The sequence below is a fragment of the Corapipo altera genome, unplaced genomic scaffold, assembly GCF_003945725.1.
Source record: "Corapipo altera isolate COAL_440 unplaced genomic scaffold, ASM394572v1 23, whole genome shotgun sequence".
Lineage (NCBI taxonomy): Eukaryota > Metazoa > Chordata > Aves > Passeriformes > Pipridae > Corapipo > Corapipo altera.
In genome coordinates, this window is record NW_020884878.1 from 19,251,927 (window position 1) to 19,268,994 (window position 17,068).

Consider the following 17,068-nt stretch of genomic DNA (forward strand, 5'->3'; position numbering starts at 1 on the left):
GCCGTCGGGGGCCGCGGAGCAGCGACCCTGGGCCGGGATGGCGGCGGCGGCGGCGCGGGGAGTCTGGGGCGGGCGGCGCGGAGTGGCCCTCAGGGTGAGGCGGCCGCCCCCGGGGCCCGCAGCGGCTCCCGCGGCTCGTGGGGCGCAGGGGGGTCGCGGCTCCGGGACCGCTTTGATTTACTGGAAGAAATGTGCTTAAACTCACGTTATTGATGTAAAATAAGTCTGGCCCCGGGACCCCGGGCGGGCAGCAGCCTATGGGGGGCAGGGGGGTGGGAGCTGCCGGACGCACGGGAGCCCTGAGGTGGTCTGTGCTTCCCCTTTTGTCCAGCTGCCGCGGAGAGCCGGTGCCCCCTGGACCAGCGCAGTCGCCGCCTCCTTCTCCTCCTCCTCGGTGGTGAGTGCCCGTCCCGCGGATCGGGGCCGGCGGGGGAAGGGAGGCGCGGGAGAGCCCCGGGCGCTCGGGTCTGCCCTGCCAAGGCCGTTCGTGCCGGCTCGGCTCAGCTCGGCTCGGCGCAGCTCCCCAGCCATCCCCGCCCGGTGGCTCCGGGTGGGTATTTCTGGAACGTCGGAACTGCCCCCGCGCTCGACGGGAGGGACGGAAAAAAGTTCCATGAGCGGACTTCGGAGCTGAGCGATGCTCGCCGGGCAGCTCCCGCCGCGGGTCGCGGTGCGGCCGCTTAGGGAGTCACCTCCCGTTACTCCTGGTGACTGTGGATTGGCCTCATGGCATCTGCGGCAGAGAGAGGATCTGGTTTCCTTGGGGCAGTATGGAACACCTTTAGTTGTTGTAGTGCCTTTTTAGTTCTGCTGTCCGTGGCTGCACACTCTCCAAACTCTGAATAGCTAAACCATGATTCGACATATAGTCTGCTTTACTGCCGTCCATATTCCCACAGCAGGGGCATTCTCTACATAAAGAAAAGGTGGTGATCTTATGGAAGAAGTGCAATCAATATTAATTCAGCATTTCTTGACTTGATTAAAATATTTTTTCGTTGTATGTGCAATCTTTTCGTTTAATGTGTATTAAGCTATTTGAAAAAAACATAAATTCCATTGCACTGAAGCCCATGTGGGTCCTGTAGTACAGGAGCTTGTAGCTCTATTGCAGATACTCGGCACTTGGGCTACTGCAGTGATTGATAGCCATAGGAGTTTGTCGTTCTTCAGATCAGCACTAGACCAGCACCTTCTCTTGACAGTCGGGAAACTCAGTCAAGAGAATCAGATTTCCTGTGCTTCCTTCCAGGTTCTAGAGGGTTTTGTGTTTTCATAGGCACAGCTTTCTACCTCTTCCCCAAGTGTGATTCCAGCTACATAATCATCTGCAACTTTTTATTTTTAATTCTCTCCTAGTGTTGCCTCCGATAACACTAGGTCTTGCTTATCCATTAACAAACTTATTTTACTCTTCTCATCCTAGCTTTCTTGTTCCAAGCTTCCTTAGTTTGTGCCCTCTCATTGCTGTTCACTTTTTTTTCGTTTTCATCCACTTTTTGCTGTCATTAACTGTCCAACCAACACCATTAATATTCATGATCTCTGATCTCTTTCCTCTGATCTCTTTCCCTTCATTACAGGTTGGATAGCATCCCAGTCCTTATCTCCCTCTCATAATTCCACATCCTGATTTCTTCAGTTTCCTGTTATATTTACATTTACATTCCAGTTCTGTTGATCTGTCCCATTTCTGTTCTTCATATAGTAGACCCATTTCCCCTTCCTCTTATCTGTTCTCCCCAAGCCACAGTTTGTGTCATGATTAACGGGTTCTGGCTTTCTCCTAGTTCTCTCCTTATCTCCCAGTATCAACTTCTGGTTTCTAGTTTATTAATTTATACAGTCCTAATCTGTTTTCCTACATGATACAGTTTTGTTGCCTATCTAGTGCTAATTACAGCTTCTATGCCTGCTTTCTCTTCTGCTCTATGTTTACCTGAACTTTCCTTTTGCCTGCTTCGCATCTGAGTTGGAAGGTTCTGTTTTCTGTGCTGCCTGCCAGGACAGTCACTGTGAACTCCACAGATGCAGGTTTCTTGCTCTTAGTTGCAGAACCAAGTGGGGAGCGGGAAAAGTCCGATTTTGTGCTTGTAGCTATGAACTGGAAAGATGAACCTACTTAGTGCCTTGATGGGAAGGAAACACAAAGTACAGTGTGCACTGGGTTCATAAAATTCTCACAAGGTGAATTATTAACTGTTTCTTCTGAACATTTATGACTTGCAGTTTTTCAGTTTACGATTAAGTAGATTGAAATAATTCCAAACTTAAGCATAGCAATGTATTTTTTCTATAAATGCTTTTAGAAAGAATTTTAGCTGTTTTGGTGTAAAGTGAGAGAAAATGGGTCAGAGAACAGTTAACTGGGTCTTGCTGTAAAGACTGGATCTGGACTCTAGTGGTTTGCAGACCAGTAAATGATGAAGGCTTGCATGCAATATGGCACACTGGTACTTAGGCACCATGAGACAAAAATAACTCACTGTCCAGTGTTTTATCCTCCACAGCCAACAACCAAACTCTTCATTGATGGGAAATTTATTGAGTCCAAAACTACTGAATGGATTGATATCCACAACCCGGTAAGTGAAATGGTCTCAGCCTCTATAATAGTGAGCACTGTGCAACAAAGATCTGTGCCTCTCTTCAAGGACATAGCAAACAGGGAAAGTACATACATTTCTTGAGAAAGATTTAGGCTTGGAGTTTAAGATGGATTATTGCTTCTCAGTTTCCTTTTCACATGAAATGTCAGTCTCAGAAAAGTTACTACCTCCTTTACCTCCCCTTTGTAGTAAGGCCCTGATCTCCAGAAAGGAAGCTTAAACTCTGCTTACATATTTTTATTTCTCATAGAAAGGCTTTGTGATCAATATGTCAAATTTCTGAAGGGTGTCTTTCACCCTGTATGTGAAATCAGCTGGGTGTAATTTGATGCCAACTGAATGTGAAGTCCTGATAGAGACTGATATCACTCTCAGACCAAGATGAAAAATCCTGATAACTGAAGCTCCTCTCCTTTCAGGGAGTTTCTGCCTCTGAGCCACAATAATCACAGAGAATTTAGAAGTTGGATGCTATACAGTGCAAAATAATCTTGGACAAGTAGCACTTGTACTTGTCTAAGTACTACACCAAAGACAAATGGAAATGAGGTTGCACTCGGAATTCTAACCTTTCTGACCCCTCTAGTAAGCATTTGGACAGCAGTTTCTAAATTTTTTCTCAGTAAAGCTCTATTTTGATTTGCTTTGTGGAAGTGATCAGAGCAGCAAGCGGTGTTCCTGTATCGCATTTGGTCTTTATGTGGCAACCAATGTTCTCATTTAATTTTCTTTCTCTTGTTTTGAGTAGTTTCTCTCTTAGTGATATACCTGAAGTTTTTGTCATGTCAAAGCAGATTAAGTTTTTAAGAGAACATTAGATGGAGGTTAAACTACTAATTTTAAAGTTAAAATACTGTAGAACTAAGGTTGCTTGTAAAAACATTACTTTGGCTAAGGGGTGTAGGTAAACTAACATCAATGCCAATCACACAGTTATGTACTGCTTTTCCCAAAGGAACAATGCCTCATTTAATGTGCAAGAGACACAGCAGATGAGCCAAGGTGACGCAGAGGGTTAAGACCACAATTTACAGAAACTTTTGCCTTATGCTCTCTAGAAGCTTCAAGGTAGACAAGTCACTTCAACTCCAACTTGGAAATGAACACTGCATTTGCAGTTTTCTGGGTGCCTAATTTGAGATGCAGGTTTTCAGAACTACTCCGGTTGTAGCCCAGGCCTTTTGTATGCACCAAGGAAGGAGTCTCTTTTGTGCTCTCCCGTCAGAAGTACAGCTCCTTCTAGAAGTAGGATAGTAGGTGTGTGCTGGGAAGTGACTGGTGAATGGTTGGCAGGGACAGATGGGAAAAGTTGAATTTTGATGCAATTTGGTTTTTCTTTCAGGCCACAAATGAAGTGGTGGGCCGTGTGCCAAAAGCCACAGCAAATGAGATGGAAGCAGCTGTGGCTTCTTGCAAAAAGGCTTTTTGGAACTGGTCAGAAACATCTGTTTTGAGCCGTCAGCAAATCTTTCTGCGTTATCAGCAACTGATCAAAGACAATCTGGTGAGACACCATGGCTGTGTGTGATGGCTGTCCCTGAATTCATTGCAGCTGACTTTAGGAATTAAATTGAGAGACTTGGGATTTACAGAGTTCGTGATGAGGCATTGTCATGATCCAGGAGCCAACTGAGACACGGTCAAGAGGTGCATCAAATGGGAACAGAGAGGCAATGCTTTTTACTGTATATTAATCTGCATTTGTCCCTTTACCAAGAGACCAAAAATGGAGAATGTGCCAGTTGATGAAGACAAGTATGTTAGTGTGTCTTTGGGTTTCCCCAATTGCTTTTTTGGTGTGTCTGTGGTATGATACCTGAAAGCATTAGAGTACAACCCAACCCATGGTTGATTCTTTTTTTAAATGTCACCTGTGTGGGTCATTGGCTTCTTGTCTGCAAGGAGCAAATCAGTCACTATAGGTTTCTCTGGGTTCTGCTCAGTCTGCTCATTGTGAGGTTCAACTGTCTATTCAGCTGTCTTATCCCTGCACTCTATTTCATGGGTGGGCACTTTTCTAACCTTCGTAAACGTTGTGTGTTCCATTTTCAGAAAGAAATTTCCAAACTCATCACCTTTGAGCAAGGGAAGACCCTGGCTGATGCTGAGGGAGATGTGTTCCGAGGGCTTCGTAAGCAGCTGGCTCCTCCTGTTAAAAAAAGGGCTTTGAAAAACCATAGGAAGGGATGAGGTCACCTGAGTAACTGATCCCTCTGGGAATCTGTGCATGTTGCTCCCTTTATAGCCCTCCTATTGAAAGAAAAGGGGCAATTGTAACTCTAAGCTGAAAAGTTTCCTTAGATAGAGTATCAAGTCACTTCCAAGCTGTTAGATCCTTACTTTTTCTAGGAGTCACCACAAATTACTAAAAAGGGATAAAAGCTTCTTGTTTGTGCCCAGATATCTGAGTTTGAGTCTCAGGTGGTACCATAATACTGTACTTGTGCATCTCATACCTGGGCTGTTGCATCTGTGCTCCTATCACAATGGCATATAATGCACTCCAGAGAGAATCCATTCATAATTTGCTCACAGAGCTTGGCAGATCAAAGGGATTTTCTGGAGCACAATGAGGGATAAGTTGTGGGAGAAGAGGGTAGAAGAAAGAGTGGGTCAAGGCAGTGGTGAAAAAGGGGTTTGGGGACTAACTGTTAACAGATCATCCAGTGGCATATTGCCCTTTCTGCTGCAGAGGTGGTTGAACATGCTTGCAGTGTGACATCCCTCATACTTGGAGAGACCATGCCCTCCATCACTAAAGACATGGACACTTACACCTACCGTCTGCCTCTGGGCGTGTGTGCTGGAATCGCACCGTTCAATTTCCCAGCCATGATTCCTCTTTGGATGTTCCCCATGGCTATGGTTTGTGGGAACACCTTCTTGATGAAACCATCTGAGCGTGTACCAGGAGCACTCATGTTCCTTGCCAAGCTCTTTCAGGATGCTGGTGCCCCCGATGGGACCCTGAATATTATTCATGGACAACATGAAGGTAATAATGGCCCTTCCTGAGAGATGGCTGGAGTGTATAGGTGTTGTGGTGTATGCTCAGTGGGAGGTACCAGTTGGAGAATCTGAGACTGCTGCTGTTGGATGGGTTTGGACAGATGCTTCAGTTCTATTAATGGAGGTGAGTGGGAGATTCTCTGCCACCTTGAACCAGATCTTCCAGGTGGACAAAATTTCGGGATTGGGTGTCAGAGTTCCCAAGGCATTTAAGTGCTCAACTTCTATTTAGCAACCTAAGCTCCAACTGAAATAAGTACGTAAATCATTTTAGTTTTCCAAGGCAGCCTAAACAAGAATTAAATGCCTCACTAAATATACAGTGGATGCCAGTATTCTGGCTCCTAACATGTTATTTTTTTACAACACACCAGTAGTTTCAGGGCACAATGATACAAATAGACAGCAGTAATTTCATTTTGGCATTGCTCAGACATGTTGGGAAATGCTCAAAGTATGAAGAGATGTCAGAGAGCCAGGAGTATGAAGACAGGGACAGGAGTACATGTGCTAAGATAGTGGAGAGATGCATAGACAGGCTTCGGGGGAACTCAGATATAGGAAAAAAAAAATGCAGGAATTTTGGTAAGAAGAAAGATACATAGATTTAGCACTCTTGGGATGGGAACAGAGGGAAGCATTTGTGCACCACAGTTATAATGTATTATTTCCTATTTGAAGCTGTGAATTTCATTTGTGACCATCCGGATATCAGAGCAATCAGCTTTGTGGGATCTAATCAGGCTGGCGAGTACATCTATGAGAGAGGATCCCGGAATGGCAAGAGAGTCCAGGCCAACATGGTAATGCTTCTGAATGGAGCACACTTCAGCACATAGACTACCTCTGTTTTCTGTGAATGTTAAGACAGACCACACTACTCAGCAGCAGAAGCTGACTTCGCTGCTGATAGTTAAGTGATGAGGCTGCCCTTCTTGCCAGCCTGTTGGTAGCAGAGTCATGGCTACTATATGAAGCCATTGCCAGAGGGTTAGAGAAGAAGCAGGTTGGGGTGGTTAATAATGGGAGACTCTGCGTGTTGTGTTTCAGGGAGCCAAGAACCATGGCGTGGTGATGCCTGATGCCAATAAAGAGAACACCTTGAACCAGCTTGTTGGAGCTGCTTTTGGAGCAGCTGGCCAACGCTGCATGGCCCTGTCTACAGCAATTCTAGTGGGAGAAGCTCAGAAATGGTTGCCAGAGCTTGTGGACAGAGCCAAAAATCTACGTGTAAATGCAGGTACAGACTGTAATAAATTCTTACAAGGTACTTCACTTCTGTACAACTGTAGCTTCTTAGGTCAGCTTATCTGCCATACCGTGGTGTGACCCTTGGAGCTATTGGCACTGTAGGTTTGATGTGTAGAGGTAGGAGCTAGCAGATTGTCTGGATTGCAAATGCAGCCCTAGACTTGGAGTTAGGAATGTGTATTCAGCTTGCCGGTGGGACTGTGATGCCATGTTTACAGGATCAGTCTTGTTTTAACTGGAGATTTGAGGTTACATCCTGTGTTTAACTCAAACATACCATTTTTACAGCATCCTCATTTCAAGATCCTTCCAATTTGTAGTCAGCTTACGATAAAAAAAATGGAAACAAGTACTTTGGAAAAGATAGACTGCTATTCATTTTAGGAGAATTACCTTTTGTTTATATTCAATGAAGTCCTGCAGAAGGGCAGAAGTTTCCTTTCTGAGAAGAATCTATTGTTGAATTTTGACTTCCTGGTGATCTAAAATTGTGCTTATGACTTCTCTTATTTGTTGATTATGAGAGCTGCAGGCTATTGCTCCTGGTCATCAATATCTCAAATCTTTATTCTGTGGTTCACAAACATCAGGATTTTCAGATTTTTCCTGCCAATGTAGTTATCTCCCTGGTGCCTATGAAGAGAAAGCTGTCAGAATTAAAACTTGGTGTCTCTGCCTCTTCACAGGAGACCAGCCTGGAGCAGACCTAGGGCCTCTAATCAGTCCCCAAGCTAAGGAACGGGTTTGCCGTATAATTGAGAAAGGAGTAAAAGAAGGTGCCAGCCTTCTCCTGGATGGACGTAATGTCAGAGTGAAGGGTTATGAAAATGGCAATTTTGTTGGGCCAACAATCCTTGCCAAAGTCAAGGTAAGATGACCAAAACCAGTGCTTGATAGTGTATATTGCAGGGTCAGCTGAGAAATGGGTTACCCAAACCAGTCAGTAATCAATAATTACCAGGTGGAAAACCTATAAATGGTTCGACCTTCCCTGACACAGTGCCAGTGAAGTACTCACTGTAATGCTGCTGGAGGTGATAAAAGAATTCACTGTAGTGCAACATACTCTGAATGAGGTTAATGATCTTAACTGAACAGACTGCAGCCAATTAAAAGAAGAAATGGGCAGCTGGTACTGTGTTAAACTAAATGTCCATCAAGCATAGTGTACTATTTGTAGTAATGGCCAGCAGCAAGTGCCTAAGGAAGAATATGATGAACAGCCAAACTTGCAGTTTTCCATCCTCTGTTACACATTCTCGCAGTTTGCAATTTAAGGACTTGCAGAAACAAATATTTGCAGAAATATTCATGAGAATGATATAGGATGAGGTAGGAAATCTCTTTGTTGTTGAATACATTCAAAACTTCTTTGAGTTGGCCTCTCAATATAATACGTGGTGTGCAAGAGATGGACAATACCATGGGAAAATATAAATAGGATATTGGCACACATCCACGTTAGTTTCCATACCTACATTCATTCTTTTATGTTTATGCAATTAGCTGGTATGATTTCCTTAATATTCAAGTATTCAGTTCCTTGTGGGCCTTTTGGTGAGTGATTCCATTATAGAAACCCAATATTGATCATTCTGCTATTGTACTTTGTATTCTTAGGATTTTGTTGATTTTATGCTATTATATAATTCAGGCTTCTGATCTGACTCAGAATTTTCTTGCCTCATTTTCATTGAATGTCTTAAAGTACTTCACTTTCCTGCCATGTGTCATAAATATTATAAGGTATTCAAAAGTAAAAGCTTCACAGATATTTTGTGAAAGTTTTCTTATACTGTTTCTATACTGTTTAATAATATGATAAGCCAGGTAAAACTTGCAGCTTATCAAATGAATGTTTTGTAGTCTGCCGTATTAGCTATTAGTAATCAAAGTACTCTCCAGATAGCATTGTGTGGGGTTTTTTTGTCAGATGTTGCTAACTGTCAGACATAAATCCTGGATACTGAGTGAGAAAGGACAGCAGGTTCTAGTCACTTTGTCAACAAGAGTTGAAGTAAACTATTCTGAATTAATCCCAGTCTTAATCAGCCTTGGTCAGAGGAGACCTATAAGGTCTCCTCCTAGGTTAGGCAGGCAGTATAATCAGAAAGCACTCTCGAGATGAAAAGTAGTACCTTCTTTAGTGGACTAGATAGAGGACAGGGCATGGAAAAGGGTAATAAGACAAGGAGGACTGAAGCGTGGCTTATGGCAGTGCAGTATGATCAGTAAGCCTAGGAATATCCTTAGCATTAACAGCATGTGTGTTTCTTATAGCCTGTTTACCAGGATATTTTTATTATATCCTTTATACAAGCTGTTTTTTCTGCTGTTTGTCTTGGCAGCCAAACATGACTTGTTACAAGGAGGAAATCTTTGGGCCTGTCTTAGTGGTTATGGAAGCAGACACTTTGGATGATGCCATTGAGATGGTGAACAATAACCCTTATGGAAATGGAACTGCTATCTTCACCACGAATGGAGCCACAGCTCGGAAGTATTCTCACTTAGTAGATGTGGGGCAGGTATGTTCCAGCTAGAATTGTTGCTTTTAGCACTCACTGTTTTACAGTGGGTAACCATTCAGCTGTAGTGACTAATCACTGCCCTCTCAGCCAGCCTCAGATTTAAGGAAACAAAGTGCAGGAGCTTTTGGAGAGTGCTCTGCGGTCTGCTACTTCTTGTGACTAATATAGCAGCTTTCCTTTGGTTTAGGTGGGTGTCAATGTTCCAATCCCAGTACCTCTGCCCATGTTCTCTTTCACTGGCTCTCGTGCTTCTTTCAGAGGGGACACCAATTTCTACGGCAAACAGGTAAGTTACTGATTCAGAGAACTCTAGTGGGTTGAGTTGTGATAAATCATATTATAAATGGAAATGGGGAGACAGTCATCAGAACTCATTAGTGAGGAGACTTTGGAAACTGTACTGTAAAAATGCAAGTTGTCTTTAGGAGGTTGGAGAAGAGAGCAAGAACTAGCAAGCTTTCTCAGAATCTTTGGGGAACTGGTAAAAAGAACAGGCTGACAAGAATTGTTCTCACAGAGGAAAACTCAGCCCTGTGTAGATAAAGCAAAAGCTGTTTGATACACCACTGGTGTGGACCTGAAGAATTCATAAGGCCAAACATCTGATCTCTGGGTCTCTCCTTTCTTCCAGGGAGTGCAGTTCTATACACAGCTGAAAACTATCATTTCCCAATGGAAAGAGGAAGATGCCACCATTGCCAAGCCTGCTGTCGTTATGCCAACTATGGGAAATTAAATCAGCCTTTGCAGATGCTGTTCCTGGTGCCCTTCTCCTACGCTGCAATTTCCAGCTTTGTCCTGACTGTCATCATTTACTTGGGAATCAGTAGAAAGCTCTTTTCTCAAGGACCTCTGTTTCTGTGCAGATTAGGCAGGTTCATGTAACTTATGGTCTGGGTTTTCTGTTGCTCTCAGTGGTTTTTTGGCTAGCTGAACTAATTTTTTTTCCTACAACCCATCACAGATTGAACAACCTTGTCTAACTGAAAGAGCAGCCAGCAAGATTGGTCTTAATTTGTGTTTCTTTCCAGACCCTGTGAACTTGAACATTATTCTGGTTTTCACTTCAATATCTTTACCCTTAGTGACTCACTCCTGGCTACATCTTGTAGCAGTTTTACTTACCTCTTTATCTTACATGTTAAGATTCTGAGTTCACCTTACTCAAAGATGAGTAGTCATTTTGAGTGACTTAACTGGGACACTTTGGGTGTCTCATAGAAGTGACTTTACATATATGAAGACTGCAAGTCGTCAGTCATCTGTTGAGCAGTTTACAAAACACTTGGGAAACAGCTTTGTAAGGATTCTTCAGGAAAGAGTATTTGATTGCATGTCTGAGGATGAAAGAAATTTCTGTATGGTACAGTGACCTTCACTGTACCTCTGACAGCTTGAAAACTTCTGTTCCTGTTGTGTCTGTGGCCTGTGTGCTCCAGCTTGCTGGCAATTCCATTATACCTGAAAGTTGTTTGGTGCCTTTTTACTGTGCTAACAGATGTAAGCCTGCACATCCTGTAACATCATGAAACTGTGGAAGCAGAAACATAACCATGTATATGTATCTTTGTGTCACAGCATCATGTGGGTCAGGGTGGAATGGAGAGTAAGTAAACAGGTCAGTAGGAAAAACTACTTGTAATTGCAAAGCAGCCAGGCCTGTTCTGATAGTTTCCTTTCCTCACTGTAGCTGTATTTCTTTTGTTTATTGATTGACTCATCACATTTGCTCAAACACAGTCATGTTCTCTTGGGACTGCAGGTTCTCCTTACAAGAGAAGAGTAGGGTTTGGTATATACACCCTGTTTTTAAGAATCTGTGCGTTTGGAACTGGAGAACCTATATTTTTATTCCTGGTTCCTCAAAGATGATGCAGCCACGAGGGATCTGCAGGGAACTTATTCAAGCACCCATGGAAAAAAGTATTATTCTAATGATTGCAACTGTTACTTGTTTTAATTAAACAATCTGAACGTGAACAATTTGTATCCTTCCTTCTGGTAAAGATGCTTCGTAACTGACGGTTCTATATCAGTGCAATTGCTGTACATTCTCTAATGTTTGTATCGTTTTTTTTCCTCTGCTATACACTAGAGGGAAATTCTCACCTTGCAATTTGATTACAAATTAAAAATATGCTAATACATTTCTACAGAATATGATGGTTCCTTTGTAAGACCTTATAGAGGCGTGATGTTGGTTTTATTCCCCTGTTTGCAGAGGATGATCTGCAACTCCTGTAACCCAGGTATACATCTTCCTTTTACAGTATTTCAAGGACCTCTTTACCAATTTCCTCACATGGCATTTCAAGGAATGCTTTGTTTCTGTTTCCACATACACATCATTTGATCGTAGAAATTCTTAAGCTTCATGTAAACGGCTGTACTACAAACTGAAAATACATCTTCACCAAGCTTTAGCAGCTCTTTTATATACAGAGTTCTAACCACTAGTCCAAATCCTAGTGCTTTGTACAGGGTCTTGCAAACTCCTGGCTTGGGAAAGAATAAGATCTTTAAGAAGGAGGAAAATAAGTATATTTCAGGTGGATTTTCAAACACATAGTCAAAGCGGCAGTGCAGCAGTGTCTTAGTTTAACAAGATTACAACTTAAAAATTAAGATACTTCAGATGGAAGTGTGGAAAAGGAAAAGAAACAGCTTTTTATTAACAAAATATGAATAAACAACAAATGGTGCAATCAAAAACTTTCAGAAGAAACAAAACAAAGTCCCAGTTCCCCAGGCGGGGGGGAGAAACCCGTGGCAGCCCGGGAAGGGGGGCAGAAATGCAGGACTGTAGCTGTTCGCAGCCAGGTGCGCTTGGAGTCAGAAATGAAGGAGTCCTTTTTCCCATGGGCAGTCTAGAACAGCAGAATACCTCGCTCTGAGATGGGTCGGTCTTTCTCGGTCGTTCTCCGCGAGGTGTCCCGTGGGGAAAGAAAACTTCCTCTCAGGAAAAGAGAAGGAGGCGGCCAAAAACCAGACTCCTGCTCTGTCCGGTCCCAGACCAAACGCCAAAAGCCCCCGAACAAGGGACTCCCCAGCTGTCCCTGCGACCACTGTGCTTTCCCGCGACACCTTCCCCTCTCCCCACTCCTGCGCTGCCCTGTACGTGCGGCTCCGCTCTGCCCCCACCCTCTCCCCGACTCCCCCCATCCCGGAAGAAATGGGGGGGGGAGGGGGAAGAAAATTCCAACATCACTTTTCGAACCTATGACAAGCAGACAGGGGATCTAGAATTCACAACCTTCCTTAGAAGCTAACTTCCGAAGTGAAAAGTGCATACGAGTTGCTTGTTGCTGGCTGTTGTTCATGCAGAGCGTACACCTTCCTTACTTGGTCTGTGGTGTTAACATCTGAATATGTGGAAGGATCACTGCAGAAAATGATGAATCTGATAATGTGGCCTGATGTGTAATGAATATTGGGTTGGGAGAAGTATTTTCTGTGTTGCAAAGGTAAAATAGTCTAGGTAAATCACATTAAGACACTGTCATTCATCCATGCACCTGGGAAAGGAATACTAATTAACACCTTCTAATGTTGTCTACAGTCCTTCACTTTCAAAACACCTTAATTTTCTTCCTATGACTTTTCTGTTGTCCTATTAAAACCCATTATATCTGTCCTTTAGAAATTCTAAAATCCATATTCTCCTGTAACAAAAGCAGTCTATTATCAAGGTTACCTGCTCCCTGAAGAATTGCAGGACTACTCCTGCACTTTCTCCAGATATCTTCTAAATACCTGGATGATATTTTCATTTGTGTACAACCAGCTTTTCTAATTATCTGCATTTTAAACAGCACTTTTAAAACCAATAGTTTAAAATAATTGTATTAGAAATACAAATCTTGTATTTGTATTTGTATTATCTTCTTTAATTAATCAACTGCCTTTTCAGAATAAGCTGCAGATGCTGACTGATCATGATGTACCTGCCTCATTTCACTGCTGTTGCTGCTTTCCACCCATCTGTTTATTCTCCTTTTTTACTTCAACATTCGCTATAAAAATAAGCTAAAAAATGTATCTTCTACATTATACGAAAGTATAAGACAGATATAAAGTATCTCATAATAAATTTCATTAACTATTAAAATACAATTTTATAGTCAACCCTTTGAATCCTATTAAAAATTGTTTCTTGTCTAGAAGGCACTGCAGTCAGGATTTTCAAAGCTATTTAATACTCTTAAGTCCAAAAATTATGTTAAAATAGTTTAACCACTTTTGAGAATTGGGCCCTGTTATTTCTATTTCTGAGGGCTTTTCTTCCTGTCTGTGCCAAAAAAAAGGGCTCCAATTCACTTTCACTTCCATTTCAGGAAGTGACAGCCTGCTTCTCCAAAGGAGGTGTCTCACATCTTTTCATATAAATGCCTTCAGGGATCCTGCTTATGAACTTTGTCCAATAATTTGATGTCTGAATATTATGTTTTGGCTTGTGTGCTTGATTGCCTCACATCTGACCAGGTGGCATGCCAGAACCCCGCCCTACTTATTCCTCCAGGGCAAATTGACATTGGTTGCCCTGGAGTGTTATAATTAGCAACACAGTTGAATTTGACTTGCTATCTGAAAACCAGGCATATGAAGCTTCATCCTGGTCCATTCTCTCTGATTCTATACTGAATGCATCATCAGCTGCATAGATTTTGTCTTTTAATGATCTCCTGATTCACACGTTACAGAGCATCTATGACGAACCTTTCCACTCAGTCCCCTCATTTAAGATATTCTAGGCTAGTTCCTTCACTCAATTCATCTAATTTCTAGTAGCTGCTGCAGTTTTTTGATCTCCACCGTGCTTGGCTAGTGCTGTTTTCCGAGTCTCTCTCACAGATTCTCTGGTCCTGTGTTATTTGGCCATTTCCAGCTTTTCCACTTTACACTGCAGATGTCCGGTCTAGGCTTCTTTTTCATTGCGCTCTGAGTAGAATTTGGCTCTAAAACTTTTTTTTCTAATTTTTTTTCTAATTTTTTCTCTAAAACTTCCTCCAAGTAGCCAAGCCCAGCGGATCAGCCCTCAGCTTTCTCTCTTTTTCGAGCTGAACAAGCGCTTCAGCCTCTTCGAGTACATCACGTGCTGAAGCCCCCGCTCTCAATTCGCTCTCCCTTGTACCGACGGGGGACAAACCGGGACGCCGTGTTCCAGCGGCAGGGAAGGCACGAGGACAGCGGCTCGCCCCGGCCGCCTGTCGCACCGCCGGGAGGCGCTGCTGCCTCACGGCCCCGGCGGGACGGGCGCTGCCCGCGGGGAGCTCGCGCCGTCCCGCCCTCATCCGCCGGCGGCGGAAGTACCGGGACTCGCCGCCAGGAGCCGCGCCGCCGACGGCCGCGCGCCGGGGAGCTGGATCCGGAGTCCGGTGGGGAGGGGCGTCCGTTCCCGTGGGGACCGGCGCGCTCCCGCCACGCGCAACTCCCGCGACGGGCGGCGCGTGACGCGGGCGCGCTGTGACGCGTCGCGCGGGGCCGGCGGGACGATGATGCGGCGCCGCGAGCGGCGGGTGAGCGCGCGCAGCCGGCGGGGGCGGGGGGAGGGGTGCGGCGGCGTCCGCGCGCTGCCATGGACACCGCGCGCTGGGGCCAGCGGCGGCGGGATCGGGAGCCGTCCTGCCGCTCCCGGGCTGGGGGAGCCCTGCCGAGCCGTGTCCGCCCCGGGAGGGCGCTCCGCTGCCCGCGAGGCCGGGCGGGCGGCGGGAGACACGCGAGAGCCGAGCCGGCGGCGTCTCCGTTACTCCCAGGAGCGGGCGGGAGGACGCCGCGTCCCGGGCGAGTGACGGCGTGGGGCGGCCGGTGAGGAGGAAAGAAGCGTTTCTGCGGGTGTCCTGCCGAGCGTCACCGGTGCCGCTCCGGGAAGAGCCTCCGGGTCCCGGTGCGCGCTCCCCGCCGCCGGCGGGGCGCAGGGAGAGCCGCGGAGACTTTTGCCCGGGGAGAGGAGAGGAAGGTAGGGAAGGTTTTTAGGCGCACTCAGGGCGAGGGTTTAGGTCGCAGCGGTCGGAGATGGAGCAGGGCAGAACGCCGTGGCGCTGGGATGCACAGCAGAGGCAGAGCCAACGGCCTCGACAGCGGCGGGGTCGAGCGGGGCCCTGCCGTGCTCGTCCCAGGGCATTCCTGGGGAGCGCTTCCCGGCGCGCAGCTGGCAGCGATCTGCTGGAGTTACCGCCGGGGCGCTCCCAGACTGGCAGGGAAGCAAAAGCTCTCAGCGCCCAAAACCACCTTGCACCCAGGGCCTGTTTTCCAGGAATGCCAGCTGTTCCAGTAAAAGGTGCCGTTACAGCCCCAGCAGCTGTGCGGGTCCCGATTCCGAAGGGAAGATAGCGCTGCAAGATAACGCAGCGGTCACCTGGAAAAGCTGCCTTGGTCTAATTAAATAGGAAAATTGAAAACCCGCTTGGCCAGAAATGAGAATTAATAAATAATGTGTATTTGGAGCCTCCGTACGGGGGGGGAAGAAGACTAAAGCTGCTGATAACGCATGTTTGTGAGTTAGTTCTTTTTTTTTTTTTTCCCCTTAGAGTTTAAAGCTCTAGATCCAGAATTGTGCCTAAAACAAATGTGTGCAAAGAATACTGTGCCATCGTCTTTATGGAAATACTGGGAAATTCTGCCAATTAATTTATTCTTTCCATTGTGACTCTAAACAGTGTACTTTTAGGAAGCTTAAATTTTTGTCAGAACAATGCAAGAAACTTTTTTTTCAATAGATAAAAATAAGTCTAGGAAAATGTAATAACTATTTGTTTCTGGAAAAAAATGAAAGATTAAAAAGTATTTGTTTATTCGTTAGTTTTAAGTGTAAAAGCTCTCATCTGGGAAATAGATCTTGTTACCATAGGAGTTGCTCATCTGGAAAATAAATTTAGCACAGACGACTTTCCATTCTGAATGATTTCTGGTGTGCTCCACCAAGGAAGAACAATAGGAGTTTAATTATGTAATTTGTTCAGTTTGTTTCTTAAAATATTTGCCTATCTACTTATATAGCATTAACATTTCTAATTATTTTTAATATTTTCTTTATATCCAAATATTTCCCAATAATATGTTAAGAAACAGAAGGGAAGTTCTTGTGTATCTCAGATACACCACTTTTCCCTCCCCTGGGGTCAGATTCCTTTTCACAGGGAGATGCTTCTGTTGCTGTGGTTTGTGTTTTGCATGTTATTTTGTCATAAATATCCAAGAATGTGAATGAGACTTTCTTGTTTTAAACGTTACTAGTGTTTCTGTGTATAGTGAACTCTAAGTAAGGTTGTGTTTTGCTGTCTTAAGGTTAATTATTATTATTATTGTTGTTGTTGTTTTTACTTTTGTTGTTTAAGGAGAGTTTGGTAGGGGTTTTTGTTTGGTGGTGGTTTGTTGTTTTTTTTTTTTCCTACTCATGCTTTCAGTCTTGGCAGTCTCTTTGCAGTATCCCAGCCTTTTTGGATCATACAGTTTGCATAGCTCCCAAGTTTTTATACTGGATGTATATCATATATATTTCATTTAGTATCTAAAATCTGGCATATAGAGATGACATTTACACGTGTTTCTCTATGTTTGGAAATGCATGTCTTATCTGGTGTTGCTGGGCCCAGGCCAGGGCTGTTGAGTTCAACTATAGCATTTGTAAATGTTTTACTAACTTGTTGAACTTGGTTAACTTTCAACTTC

The 17,068-nt window shown here is 44.4% G+C and overlaps 1 protein-coding gene across 1 annotated transcript; it reads left to right on the forward strand.

The window, feature by feature from the left end:
- Nucleotides 1-9: 9 nt before the first annotated feature.
- On the forward strand, nucleotides 10-11,553 carry ALDH6A1 (aldehyde dehydrogenase 6 family member A1). The gene is made up of 12 exons (XM_027638087.1): nucleotides 10-94; nucleotides 332-397; nucleotides 2,511-2,585; nucleotides 3,952-4,113; nucleotides 4,662-4,740; nucleotides 5,302-5,604; nucleotides 6,300-6,421; nucleotides 6,669-6,858; nucleotides 7,556-7,737; nucleotides 9,218-9,397; nucleotides 9,588-9,686; nucleotides 10,032-11,553. The coding sequence occupies exons 1-12, from the start codon at nucleotides 38-40 to the stop codon at nucleotides 10,134-10,136; spliced, it is 1,620 nt and encodes a 539-aa protein (XP_027493888.1). The 5' UTR covers nucleotides 10-37; the 3' UTR covers nucleotides 10,137-11,553.
- The last annotated feature ends 5,515 nt before the right edge of the window (nucleotides 11,554-17,068 follow it).